The 22,084-nt window shown below is 38.3% G+C and overlaps 1 protein-coding gene across 1 annotated transcript in view; it reads left to right on the top strand.

The window, feature by feature from the left end:
- Positions 1–22,084, top strand: part of LOC118800639 (antigen WC1.1-like) — a 32,772-nt gene that overhangs the window by 9,169 nt on the left and 1,519 nt on the right. Inside the window, exons 9-20 of the mRNA XM_036560898.1 lie at positions 3,510–3,839; positions 4,019–4,324; positions 4,500–4,571; positions 4,808–5,177; positions 5,475–5,671; positions 5,801–5,896; positions 7,594–7,656; positions 11,135–11,197; positions 11,304–11,381; positions 12,320–12,382; positions 12,491–12,553; positions 13,671–13,714. Coding sequence (XP_036416791.1) covers positions 3,510–3,839; positions 4,019–4,324; positions 4,500–4,571; positions 4,808–5,177; positions 5,475–5,671; positions 5,801–5,896; positions 7,594–7,656; positions 11,135–11,197; positions 11,304–11,381; positions 12,320–12,382; positions 12,491–12,553; positions 13,671–13,714 — 1,745 coding nt within the window. The remainder of the gene's footprint in view (positions 1–3,509; positions 3,840–4,018; positions 4,325–4,499; positions 4,572–4,807; positions 5,178–5,474; positions 5,672–5,800; positions 5,897–7,593; positions 7,657–11,134; positions 11,198–11,303; positions 11,382–12,319; positions 12,383–12,490; positions 12,554–13,670; positions 13,715–22,084) is intronic.

Genomic DNA, 22,084 nt, shown 5'->3' with positions numbered 1-22,084 from the left:
AGCGGGGTCAGCAGATGCTGAGGCGCATAGTGCGCAGAGGTCACCAACTTTCTGCAGAGTCATTCGCGACAGACCTCCAGACTTCATGTGGCCTTCAGATTAGCTCAAGAACAGCATAGAGAGCCTCATGGAATGGGTTTCCCTGGCTGAGCAGCTGAATCCAAGCCTTACATCACCAAGTACAATGCAAAGCGTCGAATGCAGTGGTGTAAAGCGCCGTCACTGGACTCTAGAGCAGTGGAGACGTGTTCTCTGGAGTGACGAATTGCGCTTCTCCGTCTGGCAATCCGATGGACGAGTCTGGGTTTGGCGGTTGCCAGGAGAACGGTACTTGTCTGACTGCATTGTGCCAAGTGTAAAGTTTGGTTGAGGGGGGATTATGGTGTGGGTTGTTTTTCAGGAGTTGGGCTCGGCCCCTTAGTTCCATTGAAAGGAACTCTTAATGCTTCATCACACCAAGAAATTTTGGACAATTTCATGCTCCCAACTTTGTGGGAACAGTTTGGGGACGGCCCCTTCCTGTTCCGACATGACTGCGCACCAGTGCACAAAGCAAGGTCCATAAAGACATGGATGAGCGAGTTTGGTGTGGAAGAACTTGACTGGCCTGCACAGAGTCCTGACCTCAACCTGACAGAACACCTTTGGGATGAATTAGAGCGGAGACTGCGAGCCAGGCCTTCTCGTCCAACATCAGTGTCTGACCTCACAAATCCGCTTCTGGAAGAATGGTCAAAAATTCCCATAAACACACTCCTAAACCTTGTGGAAAGTCTTCCCAGAAGAGTTGAAGCTGTTATAGCTGCAAAGGGTGGGCCGACATCATATTAAACCCTATGTATTAAGAATGGGATGTCGCTCAAGTTCATATGCATGTGAAGGCAGGCGAGTGAATACTTTTGAAAATAGAGTCAGGATAGTCTCTCCACATTCACTCAGATGTTTCACACTAAAGAAAATATTTTAACTCAAAATTCACAAAAACAGACACAAAAGTTGTGTCTTTACTGGTGGAGATTCCCAAGGTTTAAAAAATAAATAAATAAATAAATAAAAAAAATAAACAAACAACCAACCAAACAAACAAACAAACAAATTATTTATTTATATAGCACTTTTCTAAGTCAGACTACAAAGTGCTTCCCAACAGTCAAATAAAGTAAATAAAATAACAAAACAATGTAAAACAAATAACATAAAACCCAAGACAATACAGCTTCATCCACAAAGAACATTAGCTGTGTCGAACCTAAAATGCTAAGCCATACACACGTCTTAATGTTAATATTTCAGCTCCCCAACTCTGAGGAACCACTTCAATATTTATAGAGGGAAACAAAATATTATTCCTAAGATCTGTGATCTTATCCTTGAAGAACTTTAAAAATTGTTCAACATCAATCATAGAACTGGGTGTGCTCTGGGTGTCTCCATTTACTAGGGAGTCCATCCTAGAAAACAAAAACCTTGGGTTATGTATATTACCAGTTATTAAATCATTAAAATATTTGGCTGTAGCATCCCTAACTCTATTATTAAAAACAGACCACAACTCCTTCGAGTATAAATAATGAACTTGAAGCTGAGACTTTCTCCATTCTTGCTCTACCCTCAACTGCAAAATATCATTTATCCATGGTGTACAATTCACAAGACGTTTTATCCTCATTCTGACAGGGACACCCTTGTCTAAAAACACTTAAGCATAACTTATTTAAACAACTAGGAGGTCATTAACATCAGTGCAGAGAAGCAACTGTGTACATGTAAACACAGAAAATTGTGATATTGATTTATCATTAAGAAAGCATGACTCTATACATTGTTTGGAACCAGCCTTAATCATAAACAGGGGCATATTAAAAGTAATACACTTAGGATCTGACAGAAATAAATCCGCCACAGAGACAGAATGGGGAGACATACATAAAGTGAACACTAGATCCAAAAAAATTAACAGATTCCATGGTGTTCAAAAATTCTGTAGTAGATCCGTCAGAGACATTGTCAATATGAATATTAAAATCACCAAGCAACAACACTTTGTCATATTCCAAAACTAGAGAAGAAAGTTTGATAATTCTGACCAAAATAAATAAATAAATAAATAAATAAACAGCCTTGAGATCTGACATTAAATCACAGCACAAAATACTGGATTTTTGCCAAGCACTTTAAAAGACAACGTTTCATAGTTCATTTAGGTGCCAGTTCTTGCCAGTTTTGAGCCAAGTTTCTACTAAAAACAAAAAAAAAAAATCAAAGTTGTTGGAAGATACAAAAAAATGCCTTGTTTGACAAGGATCTAACATTAAAAAGTGCCATCTTAGCATCAGAGAAATGTCTCGTAACCAAAGGCGAAAGGCAGGGGATTTCACGTAGATTATTTAGACTCATCCCACCGAATCTAACCAGACACTGTGGGTTTCTCAGTATGCGCACAAGAATGTAGTGCTGGAAAAAACTGGCTGCATCCAAACATAGCGCTCCTCCAGTGGACATCGCAAGAAAAAGTATTCAAGATGCTTGTATAAACCACCTGAAAGCCGGAGACGATTTGATTCATATAATCGACCTGAATGGTGAGACATGCAGTCGGAGCAGGCCACCTCTATTCCCTCCTTTCCTTCTACGCCACTGTTTCCATGCACTCGAAAGTTGTTTAAACTGTTGGGAGCAACAAAACTCTGACCCAGCAGCAGGTGTTATAACTGATTCGGTTCCCCTTCAAATTCACGTTCCCTTTGACGAATCAGGTCCTCGGGCGCACACATTCACTGAACAGAAAACAAGACTAAGCAACACTGGAAGTATGGAAAGCGAAAAAGTTCATAAAAAGATTGAACGGACGCGTGTTTTCACCCAGTCCCCAATATAAATCAAGATAAATCAAAGATAACACGACATAATTGCGATTCGGTGATAAATATTATTTTCAATTCTATTAAACAATCGTGCTGATAAATACGTTTTGCAGTGTTCGTCGCCGACTGGGTGAATACAGCTGCCCTACAAACCTTTTTTTGAACCTTTTCGCTCTGCATAGTTCTAGTGTTGCTTGGCGTTGTTTTCTGTTCAGTGAATATGCGCGCCCAAGGACCTGATCTGTCAAAGGGAATGTGAATTTATGAATACAGCTCCTGTGGCAGCAGCAATGGAGGTGGGTGGGAAAAACGGACCTACCTCTCTCTCTGACAAAACCCTCCAACACTCAGGTACGAATGCTCATCAACATCCCATGATCATAAGTAATGGGCAGAGCATGCACTTGATTAAGCAGAGACACGAACAATAATAAAACCAGGTAGGAGCACACCTGAGACGTTGCCATACACCTGCGCCATCTTGGATCAAATCTTTTAATCATTTAAGTTTTCATGAACTTTGAAAGTGCAAATAGGGTTTAAGGGTATGTGAACGTACTGGGGGCTGTGCACTATAGCATGAAGCATTTAATGTGAATTACTCTGTGTGTGTGTGTGTGTGTGTGTGTGTGTGTGTGTGTGTAGGTAAGTTTAATTCAGCTCACAGCTCCATCAGGCTGGTTGGTTCTGGGGGAGACTGTGCAGGAAGACTGGAAGTTTTCCACAGCGGCTTATGGGGGACAGTGAGTGATGACTTGTGGGATATTAAGGATGCGCAAGTGGTCTGCAGACAGCTGCAGTGTGGAGTGGCCCTCAGTTTTCCGGTACCATCTTGGTTTGGCCCTGGAACTGGACCAATATGGCTGAATGAGGTGGAGTGTGAGGGGAACGAGACGTCCCTGTGGAACTGCAGATTTCAGCTGTGTGGAGAGGATGAATGTGGACACAAGGAGGATGTAGGAGTCGTGTGCTCAGGTAAAGTGATATTTATGTTTGCAGAAGCTGCAGGTTTTAATGAAGTTATCATGGAATGCTAAATACTGAATGAATGAATTAATAAAAGAATGAAGAATTCATTAACATACTAATTTATGTCAGTTAAAAACTGAGGATTAAGGATTGGACTTAGATTAATTCGATCTTTCTCCCACCAGAGTTTAAAGAGATCAGACTCACTGAGGGCTGTGAGGGGAATCTGGAAGTGTTCTACAATGGAACCTGGGGTAATGTGTGTGTCAATGGGATGGATGAAGAAACAGCAAGTTTGATCTGTCAAGAGCTGAACTGTGGAAGATCTGGCAGTGAGTTCTGGTCCAAAGCAAGAGTGCAATCAGCTCCTAACTGGCTGGATAATCTGAAATGTAGGAGTCATGACTCCACTCTGTGGCAATGTCCATCTTCACCCTGGAGACAGAATATGTGTATTAATCGCAATGAGGTGGCTCAAATTACCTGCACAGGTACGGGTTTATAGTAGTTTTGTAGGATGATATGAATAGAATGTCAAAATGTTTTCTGTTAGTGCCATCAGGCCAAATAAATCAACAGAACTAAATGTTCTAGAGAAATAAATATTTAAGCAAAATCTTTGTGTAACAGCTCAATGATTAACGAATTATCTTAATATACTCACAGAAGAGAAAAATGATCGTGTGTTACGAAGCCATCTGAAATGTTCCTCATCTGCCCGTCATAGACAGTGCTCAAGTAAGAAGTAAAAACTAATATGCACAATATCTCATTAACTAGAGCAGAACATTAATCAAACAAGTGTTACAAATTTAATTTTGTTCTTCATTCAAACATTAATGACCTTTTAATCAGTACTTTTACTCATAGTGAAAAACTATGTTGTAATATAAAGCTCTACTGTTATTAATTCTGTAATGAATCTTGTTCGTCAGTGTTTCTGTATCTCCTCATGTGTGATGTGTGTGATGTAGATCACCTGCCTCTCAGACTGAAAGGTGGAAAGGGAAGCTGCTCTGGGAGGCTGGAGGTGTATCATAACGCTGAGTGGGGCTCCATCTGTGATGATCTGTGGGACATCAGGGATGCTCAGGTGGTCTGCAGGCAGCTGGGCTGTGGGCCGGCGCTGAGTGCTGATGGGAGTGCTGTCTTTGGTGCTGGTGAAGGACCTATCTGGCTGAACAGAGTGAAGTGTAGAGGGAATGAGATTCACCTGTGGGACTGTCCTCATTCCCTGAAGAACCACACTGACTGCTCCCACAATCAGGATGTTGGAGCCACCTGTGCAGGTCAGAGGATACTGCTGGTTTTTGGAGATTCCAAAGGAATCACTTTAATCTCAGTGTTAATAATCTGCAAACCTGCATTAAAATGTGAACTTACTAATATTGTCTAAAGCTAGTTTGACATATGCAGTTCTTTAACTGTAACATTAGAATCAGACTATCCAGCTCCAATTTTAGCCAATATTTGTGTTTTGTGCTTAGTTGGTTGCTTATTTTAATGGTTTGTTTCTGTATTTACAGACATATCTGTACATTCTACTGCTGCACCTATAATTACAACCACCACCTCCACCGCCACAAGTACTTTTTTGTTTCTTTGGTCATCTTTTGAATTGTTTCAGAATAGGTTATTCAGTGATCTACACGTTTCTCATCCTGTATTTTTATTTGCAGTTGGCCAGACAGTGAAGGGAACAGACACTCCTCCACAAACTCTTCTAGCAGCTGTTCCATCCATCTATCCAGTGTCTCTCCTGGTTCTTGGAGCGGTGCTTCTCCTGGCCTTAGTGCTTCTGGTTGTGCTGTTTTACCAGAACAGAGTGCTCAGGAGAGGTAGAGAGATTTAGAGATCATCTACAATCCACTTTCTGTACATTCTCTAAACATCATTAGTCCTTCAATCTGTCATCAGTCTTCTCTTCTACTGAACTGGCTCCATGTTTCTCTCTGTCTCCCTCACAGTGCTCTCTAAGAGGAGGCGTAAGACTCTGACTGAGGCAGTCTATGAGGAGATTGACCGCAGATACATCACTAGAAGAAATGACTCGACTCAAAGGGGTGAGTGATATATGGAGTGTTTTCCATGAGGATTATTGTGTTAAATTATCCTTACATTAGATATAATAGGAGACATCAAGCTATACCTGCTGACTCTCAGTGATCAAAGCAATATTTAATGTTTTTGAATGTATAATGATTCAACAATTTAACAGAAATGAAATAAACGCAATTAAAATCAGTTAAATGAGAGTTTAGTGTATATTCGATCTGCAGATGTGCAGAGTTGGTCTACGTGTAGTGTAGTGTGTTAATTCTGCTGATAAGCATCTATCAGGCAGCTGAAGTTAAACTGAGTAATTCCTGTAAAACTTCCATTTTTGTACATACAGAGAAACCACACAGCTGCAGGTGTTTGTGTGTGTGTGTGTGTGTGTGTGTGTGTGTGTGTGTGTGTGTGTGTGTGTGTGTGTGAGAGAGAGAGAGAGAGAGAGAGAGAGAGAGAGAGAGAGTGTGAGTGAGAGAGAGGAAGACAGAAAGACTGAAGGTGTTGGGGGTGTTACGTGTTTGTGTGTAATTGTGTGTGAGAGGGAGAAATATTGACAAAGAGAGAGAGAGATAAAGAGAGAGAGCATAAATGTGTATGTGTAGGAAAGTCACATTTTGAAGTTGAGTATGTGTGCATTTAAATGTAAGTGTGTGTGTGTGTGTGTGTTTGCATGTGTGTGTATGTTGTGGGAAATCACTGTGAATGAGTGAGTGAATTAGCCAGTGAGCCAGTCAGTCAAGGAGTGAGTGACTGAGTGAATGACTGAGCCAGTCAATGAATGAGTGAGAGTTTGAGTGACTGAATCAGTGAGTCAGTGATTGAGTGAGTGAGTGAGCCAGTCAGTGAGTGACTGAATGAGTGAAGGAGTGACTGACCTAGACATTGATTGAGTGGCTGAGTGAGTCAGCCAGTTAATCAGGGAGTGACCAAGTGAGTGAATAAGTGACTGAACCAATCAACCACTGAGTAAGTGATTGAATGAATGAGTGAGTGAGCCGGTCAATCAGTGAGTGAGTGAGCTGTTCAATCAGTGAGTGAGTGAGTGAGCAAGCCAGTGAATCAGTGAGTGAGGGAATGAGCCACTCAGTCAGTTAGTGAGTGTTTGTCCGAGTGACCAAGTGAGACAGTGATAACGTGAGAAAGTGACTGAGTGAGAGAGTGACTGACTGAGTGAATGATGTAGTGAGTGAGTGCCCAACTGTCCCTGTTTGTCACCAAGTGTCAGAGTGAGTGACTGAATGAATAACTGTGTAAGTAACCAATTGATCTTGGTTACTTGTGACCAAGAGACAGTGTGAGTGAGTGAATGACTGAATGACCTACCGAGTTCCTTATTGAATGACTGAGTAACCAAATGACTGAGGGAATGACACAATAAGGGAATAATGACCATGTAAATGAGTGACCAAGGGAGTGAATAGGTGACTTCATGACTGAATGAGTTACCAAGTGACAGAGTAAACAAGTGACTGAGAAAGTGAACAAGTGAGTGATTAATTGACCAAGTGAGTGACCAAGAGACTGAATGACCTAGTGTGTCAGTGAGCGAGTGAGTGTTAAGTGTTGTATCTGAGAGCGCCCTCTACTGGCTGCACTAATATTATTTCCTGTAACCAACACAGTTCACAATGATCCACAGCACTCAGAGGATTGTGGGTGGTTCTGCATTCTGAATGTGTTTGATGTCTGTTCTACTCTCCTCTAACAGGAAGTATCCTCTCTGAAGAACAGCATTCAGGATATGAGGATGTGGATGAGGAGCTTCTCTCAGGTAAGAGGACCAGAACATGTGTGTGTGTTAAAAAGCTGGAAACTGACAAGCATCACAATCACCAGTCAATAGTCACTGTCACCCTTTCTAGTAGTATTTACTGCTTCTTGTTATTACAGAGTGGCATTTTTGTTTTAACTGAGTCAGTTTAGTTTGTTTCTCGGATTAAAGATTTGATTCATCTCTAGATCAGAAATGTCTGGCAGAAATGATTTTATGTGTAATCTTAGTGTCTCACACTGTAGCTAAAAACAACACTAAAATTCAGGCTTCTGAAATGATTCTTACACTGAAGTCTTTCTGAGTATTTTATTTGCAGATTAATTAAAAGTTATAAAGTCTGTTGTTTGCATGTGTGTGTGTGAGAGAGTAAGTGTGTGCTGAAGACAGTGGTGGGATGGACAGTGATTGTGTGTGTGAGTGTGTGAGAGAGGTAGTGTAGAGATGTGTTGAGGGGCTCTTGAGTATTTGTACTTGTATAATTTTGGATCTGTGTTTGTTGAGGGATTTTAATATCTATAAACACATTCACTCATGTTCAGGCATTCAAGTGATCTTATTTTTTAAAAGAAGAATTTATGAAATATGACTTCAAAATGATTTAACTAATTCCAGTAACAAGTATTTCACTGTTTTGTGATATTAAAGGGTCAAAGTTAATTTGAAAACTATAAACATTCACTCACTTTCAGGTAATCTCTATTTTAAAATAGTTCATTAAAAACTTTCTCTTGATGAAAAACACATTAATTACTTGATATGACCATTAAATCAGTACTCCAGTGGTTGTTGTTGTTGTTTAGGGTGAAAATCTGCCTAAAGTCTCTCTTTTCACCAGAATCTAAGGCAATATAAAGTCATGCTGATTCCTTTGAAGCTGGTCTGTAGTTCCTGATTAGATATTAATTTTTTATTTTTAATTTCCTTTCTGAAGTGTTTTGTATTAAAATGCTCTCTCACACACATACATTTATTTTAGTCTATTCCAGTGGTTAAGTGATGTCACAGAATTTATGGAACAAAATTGAAAGCAGAGCTGCAGATGCTGAATTCCTAATAAGAGATAAAGGAAAGAAAGAGGCATGAACTGTTTCAAAAATATTAAGACAATGTTTTTAACTACTTATAAAATCTGGAAGAGCACAGAAACAATATGTAAGGGCCCATATTTTTGTTATTTATTTATTAATTGTATTTATTTATTTATTTATTGTATTTATTTATTTTCCTTTTAAGTACACTTATAACGTTTGTTTGGGTTTATGTACCAAAAACAGTCATAGTTCGTATTTCATGACCATTTTCCAACCACTTTTTATGCCTTAGAATTAAACAGGCTGTCTTGGTTACTGAACCTTTAAGATTGATATATGCAAATCATCTCTGTTCTGATTGGCTGCCCTGTATTGCATGTCATTCAAAAAGCAGTCTGGGCTCCCTTTAACCTCAAAGTGAATAGGTGGAGCAAAATGACTGTTTGCTGAATATGTGGAGATATGTAAATGTGTTGGTTGTGACATCACAGAAACAGTGAACATAAAACAGGCTGTTTTCGCAGAGCAGTTTCCATAAATGGACTGTTTGAACTGAGGATTAAATGGTATATTTTGGAAGTTTAACAGTGTTTACATATGACATCAAACTCTTATTTCATAAATGTGAAGCAAATTCAGTTACATATGATAAGAGACCCTTTAAAACAGCAGCGATGATCTCAGCTCATCAGTACAATTAAAAATGGGAATTTACTGATTACTGATTCTCTGCCTCCATTTTGTGGTAAAAAAAAAAAAAATATTGCGATGATCAAAACTGTTTCCAAAAGACCTGAAATGTAAATATCTGTGTTAAACTAGTAAATTAAAAGAAAAAAATGATAAAAATGTAATTGTCGTTTGCATTTTTAAATATTATTTTATTATTATTTTATTATTCTATTTAAATATTCTGTAATTACCAATTTTCTTGATTTCCTTGAACAGCTCTCTCTGTCTTACAAAATAATTAAAACATGTTCTTACAGTCACAGAATGAAATAACTTATTTCTGTTTAAGCAATAGAACACGAGAGGGAGTGTGTTATCGCGAAATAACATCACGGCTGTGATTTGGTCGCTGTAGGTCATCACAGCCGTGATGTTATTTGCTATAACACATGACCTCGAGTGTTCTATTGCTTTTATACAACAGTTAAATAAATAAAGTAATAAACAAATAAATTGGGCCGTGAATGTGGCATTTAATATGATTTAATGTTAGCAGTTCCTTCCGCCAAATTATAGTTCCTTAACAAGCAGCTTGTTGCTACATCAGAGTAAAGAGCTCTGCTCACTCGCTGCACAGCCGGTAGTTCGCTCTCCAGCTTCTTAATGGTATTCGGTTCATTTCTGGCTGATTCAAGGTTGTTTAGCTGTTCTTCTGTCACAGCTTTCGACTGAAAAGCTGCTCAGTGGTGATGACAGTTTCAGAATTTAGCGTAGTCTCATCTTCAGAGTCTGAGCATGTTGGCAGTTGGTCAAATGTAATCATAAAAGTATCCATTTTCTGTTTGTGCGCAAAAGTAAGAAGAAAAGTTCACTGTTGTGATGACTGTTCTGATCTCCTCTAACAGGAAGTGTCCTCTCTGAAGAGCAGCATTCAGGATATGAGGATGTGGATGAGGAGCTTCTATCAGGTAAGAGGACCAGAACATGTGTGTGTTTTAAACTCTATTCCACTAAAAAAATATTAACCAATTAGAAATAAGAGAATTTCTTAAGTCAGTTTTAATTTATTCCAAGAACATTTTAGTTTAGAGTAAATCCAATAACTGAAACACAGCACTGGAGGTGGGTAGTTACTAATTACATTTATTAAGTCACATTTACTCAGTAAAATGATCAGGGATTTGTACTTTCCTGAGATTTTTCAAAGGATAATTCATTTTACTTCTGCTCAAAATATTTTAGTGAGTAAAGAAATCTACCAAATACTTTTACATTTTACTTTTACATTCTTATATTTTTTGTCCTTAACATTTAGTTACTAATTTTTTTTTTTTTATGTGTTTAATTGTGTTTTGTGGAGAACAGCATCTATGCTGCTTTGTGATTGGTCACTCCTCTGACTATTGGGGTCTATAATTACATTTTAGACCAAAAAGATGCCAAAGAACTGAATGATAGAGCCCAACAAACTACAGTTCCTATGTTAATAGATACTGAATAAACTAAGAAATGTCACTGCAGTTCTACCAGTTACTCACTTCTACTCATTATTTAAGTGTTACTATTTAATTGAAGTGTCAGTTAATTTGTTTCTCTGATTAATGATTTGATTCATTTCTACTTTAGAAGTTACTTTCAAAAATGAATTCCTTCATAATCTTAATGGGTTCAGGGTTTTGAAAATTGTCATGTAAAAACCGCTCTGAATGATTTTAAAATATAATTAAAACTAATATAAATAAAATGAATACATTTTTTATTTCTTTTTACAGCAAAGTCTCTGACTGGAGTAAAGGCAGAATATTATGATGATGTCACCACCAGTGGCCTGATAAGTGAGTTCCTTTATTAATTAATCACCTGATTTTATCTTTACATTAAACCACAATGTAAAATATGACTGAACTGTTTGTAAAGTCAGACTGCTTTTACTTGATTTAGGTGAATCAGCAAAAGAGGACACAGCAGAGAGCTATGATGATGCCATCACTGCTGGACAGATCTCTGACAGTGTAGCAGGTGTGTTTATAATTTGGAGTTTTAGTTTAGAAAGAAGTTTAAATGAAATAGAGATAAAAGGTTCAGAACAAATGCTGTAAAAATAGAATAACCAAATATTCAGTAGCTATAATGACTCATTTGTGGAGCTTTACTGTCCCCTACAGATACAGTCCACAATTACAGGCAGGCAGATATTTGGTTCCAGCAACATATGATCATCATGTCCACAAAATCTGGACAAAAATTGATTAATGTTAATTACATTGCATTTCATAAATAATTTACATAGATGAGCCAAAACATTAAGACCACACAAAAACATTAGCAGCAGATCCTTGAACTTGTCTGGCACATCCCACAGATACTTGATCGGATTGAGGTCTGGGGAATTTGGAAGCCACTGCAACACCTAGAAACTCTTCTTCACATTCCTCAAACCATTCCCTAACACTGTGTGCTTTGTCGTTCACTGGGCACCAAACACCCTGTTGCTGGTATCTGGTTTGTCCCTCCTCTGACCACTGTCGACAGATACTCACCACTGCTGACTGGGATCATCCCACAAGCCTACAGTTTCAGAAATGCTCTGACCCCGTCTTCTGACCAGAACTATTTGGCTCTTGTCAAAGTTAGTCAGGTCTTCATGTCTACCCATTTCTCCTACGTCCAATTCAATCAATAGCAAAGTAGTCTCATACAAACCCAACATTCAGTGAAATATACCTGAAACACCTGACAAATCTAAAATTTTATAGTTCTATTAATCTTTCCTTTATGTCTCCGTGTTTTGGTGTAGAGGACATAGCAGAGAATTATGATGATGTTACCTCTGCTAATCAGAGCTCGGCTATTGATCATTTGACTTGTAATGTAACAGTACTGTAATCTCAAACATGAACACAGTCACTGATTATACTGATGCTGATTTAATGACATTTATCTCTACATTTTGACAGAAGACATAACAGATAACTATGATGATGCAGTTACTGCTGGACCAAACTCCAACATTATGACAGGTAGGTTTTACTTAATGCAGAGAAATAATTTTAAACTAAAGCTTCAACACAGTAAAAATGTCAATTTTGCTTCTTATTGATATAATTTATCTTCCCATGTTTGTGTAGTGGACACACCAGAGAACTATGATGATGTCATCACAGCTGAACAGGATGTAGGAGAGGTAAAAGGTGAGTGGCTGATCTTGTTGTTTATGTTGCTACATTGCAGATTCACATGAATGAGGAGGGTGGAGTGAGAATTTAAATCAAGTGTTCAGGAAGTCTGAAAACATGTTTACATTATCAATGGAATATGATAAATAAACGGTTCTCATTATTTTGATGTGGGACAGAAAGCTCTTTTTACTGCACTGTCCATTCATATGTGAAGTGTAGGCACATGTATTCATGTATTCAGTTCAGAAGAGTAATTGATCTTAGTCACCTCCACACTCTAAGTGCAGTTTGTGTCACTGATGATGAAGTGTGTACTTGAATAATTCTTCAGCAGAGTTTTGTGACTCATTCTGTAATGCTGAATATCATTAGTACAGCACTGTCATTTTGGCAAAACTGAAAAGTAATCAGTCCTCTCTACATGTATAAAGTCTGGCTAATGAATAACTTTCTAATGTACAGTAACTGATGTATTTTGTCAGAATTTCTTCTTTTTCTGTTTAAATTTGTTGGAAGACATGGCAATCTGGCCAAAATGGCTCATCAGTTTAACCTAAAAAAATTACTTCATGTGGTAAAAAGTAAATTAACTAGTTTTACAACACAGCACCTCTATAAAGCTGTGTATCTGTAAAAACAACATTTAATTTTTTTTTCTCACTTCATTCACTGGGACTTATAGTCAATGTGAATCAGAAAACGACACACATTCTTTCCATATGATTATGTATTTCTGAGTGAAACACATCACAGAGCATCTCTGAGCTAGCTCAACGTCTCTCTCGGTGAAACATGATATCTGTAAATATTACTATATTAGTTTTATACTAATATAGTAATATTTAATCAAAAATCAGAATCTAAAAAAAAGAGGTGAGCAGAAGTCATTACATTTTGAAGGAAAATTCTAGTTAGTTTTATAGAAAAACAAGAATTTTGCCTTTTAAATGTTATGATGACCAGACACATTAAATAAAAGTTAAAAAAAGGTCCTTTTTGTTTTCAGGTTGAGTTTAATGAGCTGAGTTCCAGCCTGCAGTACTAAACAGAACCTGTTTACTGTTTTTAGGCATACAGTGTGCTATAAAATAAAGATGTGTTATTTGAGTTAAATGTACTTATTTTCCAGACTATGATGACGTGGAGGAGGAGCCTCAGACAGAGATGGATCATGTGACAGAGTCCACAGCCAGTGTCTTTCCTCAGGAAAATACATTCAAACCTCTTCAAACACAAGAAATGATTTCATCATCAATCACAAGTGGTTTAAACATCCCCCAATTTATGTAAACAAATTACTAATTACACATTTTTGGCACTTTCTTTAAGTTTTTCCAACCTTAGAAACATTTACGGACAAATCTCATCTTATTATGTTATTCCATCAAAATGATTGATTTTACTTTGATCTCTTAATCCAACTTTATCTTCATGAAAACATGTGAAAAAAATTGCGTGTGATGTGACAAAGGTTGTCAGTTATCAGATTTTATGAGAAATAATATATACTGAAAGATCTCTGGTCAGAAGTGAATGTTCAGTGATGATCAGTCAGAAACAGTAAAGTGCTGTTTCACTGTAACTGACTTGTATGACAGTTTTCTATTTTCAGTGTTGGCACAAAAAAAATCAAGCAGTCTCTTATAACAGTTCACTGTATTTGTTTTGATCATCCCTTTAATAAAATAATAAAATAATCAGTAGTGAAACACAATTACTCACCTAGTATTGTTACTTTTGTTTTTTTTTTCAACCGAAATAAAATACAATGAATAAAACTACACAAGGCAAAAATTTAAGTTAAATAAATTTACATTTATAAAATAAATTTTTAATAAAACAATGCAAAGGTTTGTTCAAATGAACAAACATAATATTTTACATCAATTCAATCTTCAAAAATACTTCAAATCCACTTTTGCCCAGTTACACTTTTTACTGCTTACATTGTAAAACGATTCAATACATTCTCTTTTACGCTTTTTGCATTTTTTTAATGATTGTGTGATTATTAAACTGATAATTTGAGATTCTTTCCACACAGGAATAATAATGACTGCATGTTAAATTCTGTATCTGGAGTTCTTATGATTTAAATATGGGTGGAATCTATTACTGTGGTCTGAGAGATGATTCTGTACTCCTTTCTTCTCTGTGCTGATCATTGTACACAGAGCATAAAGACTCATTATGACCAAAAAGCAAAATGCTCTGTATAAAAGTGATTTGTTGTTCTTTTGAAGGTTCTTTTAGAACATAAACACATCTGCTTCATAAGCTTGTTTGAACTGTTTTTTCATAAGAAGGCAGTGGTCCACACATGGGTGATGTCATGTTTAGATCATGTGACAACAGGGGTGCAAACTCGCTGTAGAAGAAAAAGATTTGTATGCTCATTGGTTAAAGCTGTGCTATAGTCACTTTCTCAAAGTTAACACAAAGCAGTACCTGACTGGTGTGCTAGGTGTTGCCTAATATTGGTTTTGTGTTTTCATGAAGGACAGAGAGATGCTAAAATTGCTTTTTTTCCGGCTGGAAAGATAATGAATTTAACATACAATTTTGATCTCCCTTACATCTTTGATAGATCAAATACTTCATTTATTATCAATTATTGTGAACACGATGAAAACGTTACACTGTTTAATTGTTTAAAACAGTATAGCAGTATTTTATCAATAGCAAACATGCTAATAGCATTCCCACTACACACTGAGCAACATCTTTAATCAATCTAAAAATAGAAATGATTACAGTTTCCATTCTGCAGCACATAGTGTTGATGTAATAGTAGATGATTCTCATCAGGAAGAGTAAATAACTCACTAAGCTGTGTTGCTGTCAGTCTGACACTTTCTCAGTAATGTCAGCTTTACCAGGTGAGAGCAAAGCTAGAGGACGATTCACATTTAAAGACAGAAATAGCTCAAACTCAATCATCACACAAAGCTGCTCTGTGCATTTGCTAGCAGTCATGTGTTACTTAGGCAGATAACAAGCAGAATCCTTCAAGTGAAAGACACACTTTGTACTAAAACGTGATCAGATCAAATCTCAGTGGATGTAAAAAAAAAAAATTACACTGATCTGGAAAGTCATATTGAGTTATAATGAGTTATAATAAGATGATCCAAGTACATGTACAGACTTAAAGACCTACTTACATTTATCTACATGAGCAGAATCAGGATGAATGTAAATTGATGCTCTTCACTTCAGATGATGTGAAACTCCTACTGGGTGCTTGACGCCCTCAGATCAGCTGCAGTCGCTATAATTCGGCAGCACAGAGTTCAAGATCCTGCAGGACCCTGGACAGCGTCCAGAACAGAGCTTATAAGGAGCTGATCACACACACGCTTAATAGCTCTACCACACACACACACACACACACACTTTCACACATATGTAACCAGCTCTATCACACACACCCACATCTAATAAGCTCTACCACACACAGCTTCACACACACCAAACCAGCCCTACCACACACAGCCTCACACACATACCTAACCATTTCTACCAAGCACACCACACAAGGACCACACACATACACACACCCCTTATCAGCACTACCACACACACACACACACACACACACACCCAACTAACTCAAACACACACACACACACACACACACACACTCTAACCCAGCCTAACTAGACCTTGCCAACATGAACACATTCGGTTTACATTTAGTTACCTGAAAGAGGAGTCATTTCAGCAGGTATTTGAATTTTAATACCTTAATTTCATGTGCTACTCACAAGGTGTGTAACGGAACAGAACCAGCCAGACACTTTACTTGAAAAGGGTTTGACAATATTCATAGTGGATAGTCAGGCAGTGGTTAAATCCAAAAAAGGCCAAAATACAGAGTAAGACAAACATATAAAATGATATCAGGCAACAAGATCCAAAAGGGCAAAGTAAAGAAATCCAAAAACACAGTCAGGAAACACAAAAGGCAATATAACAGACAGAAACGCTCAGTAGTTCTACAGAGAGATGCAATACCCTATTCTAAAAGCCTCTGCTTTTGTACTAAACCAAATTTATTCATATGACATACATCACAGGTGAAACAGGTCAGTATTCAGGTGAACTGGAACTGATTGGTGGATTGTAGACGTTCATGGGTCATGTGATCTCCCAGAAAGTTCTGGGAAGTGGAGTCTTTGGATGAGTCAGAGCTGGAGGGATGTGTGACAAGAGGAGTTTGTTTTCAATTTACTCTGGAACAGTAGAAGTCTGTTTAGACTGGATGAGCTTCACCCCTAATAATAAGACTGTAAATGTGTGCAGCTAATCATCTCACTTAATTTTGTGTATAAACCTCTCCTATTTAATAATGCAGCTGTTAACCTCCATGGCACTGCTGTTAGCCATTAGTCGTTTATATTCTCTGTGTTTGTTTCTGGTTAGTCCAAGATTTGTGTGCTATACTCTTTCTGAGCTACACAGGTTCAATAATTCCAATTTCCTCTCTAAAGCGGCTGCTGTATCTGCCTGTAAAGCAGGTATCTTGTCCCGATGTCGTTATGTCCACCGGGGCTCGAGACGGTATCGTAATAGATCCTTCCACTACTCGGAAGGCACTAATATATGTTCATTCTGGACTGCATCTCGTACAGTCGTTCATGCTGCATGTCGTACTGTCAATTTATGTAACCTATGCTCTCTGCCTCCTACTTCTCCTGGCACCTCTTTTGCACTCTTGAATTTCCGCTCTCTTTCTAGTAAATCGCCTGTGCTGCAGGAGTGTCTACTTGATAATATGATTGACTTGCTCTTCCTAACCGAAACCTGGCAACAAGCTGGTGACTTTTTTGCTTTAAACCAGGTAACTCCCACTAATTTCAAATACATATGTAAACCCTGTTCCTCTGGGCGAGGAGGAAGTCTGGCTGTAATTTTTAACAGTAAAATCATTATTACTGAACTTAGCCTTACAGCTGTAACCTCTTTTGAATATCTTGCTTTGAAATGACCCAATTCCATAATTGCAGTATTACTCTATCGCCCTCCAAAGCCTATTCCTCCTTTCCTTTCCGAACTATCTGAGCTACTTACACTTGTTTGCTCAATTTCTCCCCGCTTGTTGCTAATCGGTGACTTCAATATTCATGTAGACTCTCAAGACTGCAAAACTGCTAATGATTTCACCTCGCTCCTCGACTGTTTCCAACTCGTACAACATGTAGATTTTCCTACCCCCATAACAAAGGTCACACCCTCGATCTAGTCTGCTCTTCTTCTGTATCTATTCTTAATCTCCGCCCATCACTCCATTGTCTGATCACAAGCTTATTTTGTTAACGGCTCCTATGACTCTGCCTCACCGCTCTTTTAAAAGATCCATTTCATTCCGTAAGATTCAGTCTGTCGACCCCCTGACTCTTAGCCAGTCCATTTCTACTGTGTTTCCTACTGATTTTGCTCCTTCTTCTCCTGATGACCGTGCTACTGTGCTTAATGCTGCACTTTCTGACTCTCTTAATGCACTAGCACCTTGGAAATCTAAAACTGTTAACTTTATCACCACCTCTCCCTGGTATACCAATAAACTCCGCTCCATGAAGCAAAGTGGTCGCCGGTTGGAAAGGCTTTTCAGGAAAACAAAGCTCTCTGTTCAAGCGGAGGCATACAAACAACACCTCTTAGCTTATAGAGATGCCCTGCATTCAGCTAAATCAGCCTACCTCTCTGGTCTCATTAATAATTCAAACACAAACTCCCGTCATCTTTTTTCAAGTTACCAAATTATTTAAACCCCCTGAAACCTCTGTGGCTGCCTCCCCTGCACTCTGCGACTAATATTTACATTGTCACAATTCTTGTCATAACTCACTTCTCTATGTACAGGTACCCTCTGCTTACAAGATTGCTGCTATCACACCTATAATTAAAAAACCTGGCCTTGATCCACTAGAACTCAGTAATTACCGCCCCATTTCAAACCTCCCTTTCCTGTCCAAAGTACTTGAACGAACTGTGGCTAGCCAACTTCAGTATTACTTATCAGCTAACTGCCTCTTTAAACCATTCCAGTCTGGATTTCCTTAATAAAGGTCACTAATGACCTCCTGGTGTCTGCCGATATTGGTGCCCTTAGCATCCTTCTACTACTTGACTTGAGTGCAGCCTTTGATACAGTGAGCCACTCAATCCTCCTATCAAGGCTGCATGATCTGGGCATTAGGGGCACTGTCCTGGAGTGGTTTAAGTCATATCTGACTGACAGAAAACAGTTTGTCACCCTCGGTGACCATACTTCTCACACATCTGTGGTTACTCAGGGGGTCCCTCAAGGCTCAGTCCTTGGACCTCTTTTGTTTATTGTGTGTTACTGGCCCCAAGCCTAGGGTAAACCCAGGGCGCGGTACAACGCCCGATTCCCTTAATAAAAGAGAGAACGGACACAAACGTTTGATGTGCAATCCTTGGCATTCCAAACTTTATTTATACAAAAATACAGAAGACAATACCAATTTAAATACTCAGATATTAATCCTAACAAGCTCCCTAGAATAAATACTCAGAAAATGGAAACTAGACAAAGAAACTAGAAAAAAAAAAATAAAAACCACAAATTCACAAAATAACCCAATTAATCACTAATGGAATAGTAAACACAAACAAACAAACAAACAAACAAAACATTGTCAATGAAATAAGCCTAACAACAAAAATCAATTTGAAATACTCAAACTCATGAATACATAATTAAAAAAAGAAAAATTAAATTAATAAACCAATGTGGCTTAACTCAAGCTTATAAGAAAGAAAAATAAAGGAAAAAAAAAGGAAAAAACAAAGCAATAAATGGAAAACACCAATGTAACAAAACCCTAAGACCCATGTAAACCGTAATAAACTCTCACAGCTTCAGCGTAAAAGGGAATACTACAACCAGTTTAAAGTGCAAGTGCAATTAAAGTGCTTCTCAACTCAATTCACCAGCATTAAGGTGACAGTAATTCAATCAGAAGAGCGTTTCCACTCAAACACAACCACATACACAACAGCAAAAGCCTTCCTTCACAGAGCACCCCTGTAAAAACTCTTAACAGCTTAATTAGGCTAGCGCTAGAAGTTAATGTCAGCAGCGTGGCAATATCGCAGGCTCCGTGAGCTTACACGATGGCATAAAATTGTACAAAACACCAGGCACATAAAAATACATTCTAAGACCAGTAAAACAAGGCAGTAACAGATAAAACAACATTTCCATACCTTAATAAAAGAGAGAACGGACACAAACGTTTGATGTGCAATCCTTGGCGTTCAAAGTATTACTTCTTCGGCACGCTTTTTATGCACACCAACCATCCCCCTTAGGATGGAGCGCCCCCTGCTGGTCTAGTGCCGTTAACCCAGTTAGTACCCTTCTTACTCAAGCTGATCTGCTTTTTAAGACATGAAGTTTATTTTAAAAACCCAAACCCAAGAAAAGAATGAAAAGAAAGCACACACACAAAAAAAGGAAAATCACCTCGACATTTTTAAAACCCAACATGAATAACAAAAAAGATATATATGGGTGTTGATGCATCTGTATTAAGATTTTCAACCCCTTACACTTAGCTTATTGTAAAGTTACACCTAGACCGTTCTGAGGCCAGTTTTGTGACCACAGTGCTCGTGGACACACACTCTTCACAGTGTCATGGTCAGACTGAGTAGAGTATTTAATATGATTGACTTATCAATCTTGCCCCTACATGCAGTCTTTTGGGTGGGCTTACAGAGGGATGTCGTGGGAATAAAAGGTTTACACTCAGTTCTCTGTTACCCACAGTCTCTCCATCATTCTACAGTTCAAACTGTGATACTGTGTGATTTCAACTAGCACTTATTTACCCACTACACATTATGCCTTATAGATGCATATCATATGGAAGGGGGTCAGAGAGATGAACTAAGCAGCTGTGCTTCCCTCAGGCTTTATATCACCGACTAGTCATGAGGTCACATTAAGAAATGTATCACTGGCTTGATATCACTAACCAGTCAAGAGGTCACATTGAAAAATATCACATCATCTTACTAATCCAATGTGTCCATATCTGGTCACCACTGGTAAAGAGCACAGCTACAGTTGTGGTCTGCCTCTCCCACCAGATTCATCACACATTCACTAACATATTACTCATGATTTTCAAGTCACGTCTCATATCTACTGCTGTGAATATGATTGTATAAATGAGCAGTGAGCACTACATCACAGACACCTTTGAAAAAATGTAGGTGAACAGATCGTGTGAACACGTACAGGAACCAGTAAGTTTGAAAACCAGTTGAGACATAACGCTGCGGCCAGTACAACAACTTGGCGGCCAAAACCATAAATGATCCATAAAAAGTCATGTTACTAACCATGGCATAAAAATGTAACTAGCCTACTACAAGCACAGACACCTTCAATTAAACTGTTTACTGGAACTGAACAAGTGTTCATACAGCTCGACCTGCTTTCTCAGGTTTGACAGTGAATTTTTGAAGGCATTGATGAAGTTTGTGTTTGGTAAACAGAGCAAACATTTAAAACAATATGGATTTTTATTCATTTTAAAAATCTCAAACATGGACTTCAGATATGTCTTTATCATATTTATCTTTGTCATTTGGCACTGTAGCTGCTATTGGCTCTCTTTTGCGTATTTAAAGGGTGAAATCTTCTGCCACAGAAATATTCTCTCTCTGCTTCTGTACTGCTGACATCTGTGATATTTCTTCATACACTGTTAAAAATAAAGGTATTGTGCAGGTATGTTTTCGTTGGGGCACTGCCCCGGTGACAGTTTTGTACCATTATTTCTGAGAGTGTAGATTTGGAGCTGAAGAAGGATCAAGGTGACCTGAGAACTGTGAAGTTGTGGATTCTGGTGAGCTGTGGTCTTTTTAACAGGGTCAGACAGCACAGACAGGCATCCAGATCAGCCCCTAATCTCTCTAATTTAATTCTTCTTAATTATTAATATTTAAGCTGCTGATGAGCAGATAGTAAGTGTCACGCATCCCTCAGCCTCAGAGGTCTCTAGGGACTCCATTTCCCAGAATCCCCAGGGGGATCACATGATTCTCAGCCCTCCATCTTGCTCCAATCACCGCTCTCTGTGGCCTGAGTTTTAACTGGTTACATCTGTTCTGATATAATTAGGTTAGTATAAAGCCCGGGCTTTTAGTCTAATTCGATGTGAGGTATTGATGATGCTTTATGTTTAAGGGATACTGAGCGGGGTTTTCTTCTGTCTAGCGTGGTTTTTCCGGTTTTGACTGTTGCCTTGTTATGTTTGTCTTTTTGTGTCTCTTGACTTTGCTGGATTCGACCTTTGCCTGTTTTTTGACCACGTTTTTGGATTACGACTCAAACGTTAAAGCCATCACCTTTTTTTTAACCGCGAGCGTCTGAGTTATTCTGCCTCGTCATCTTCAATAAAATGTTGAAGAGTTAGTGGGACATGAGAGGTGTAAGAGATCCATAGTTTTCTGGTCATATCTCTTCCACAGTGTCCCCTCTTTTGGGATTTATAACGACAC

Source organism: Colossoma macropomum, unplaced genomic scaffold (assembly GCF_904425465.1).
Source record: "Colossoma macropomum unplaced genomic scaffold, Colossoma_macropomum, whole genome shotgun sequence".
NCBI lineage: Eukaryota > Metazoa > Chordata > Actinopteri > Characiformes > Serrasalmidae > Colossoma > Colossoma macropomum.
Note: the sequence above shows the minus strand (reverse complement) of the source record. Positions and strands in the feature narration are given on the sequence as shown.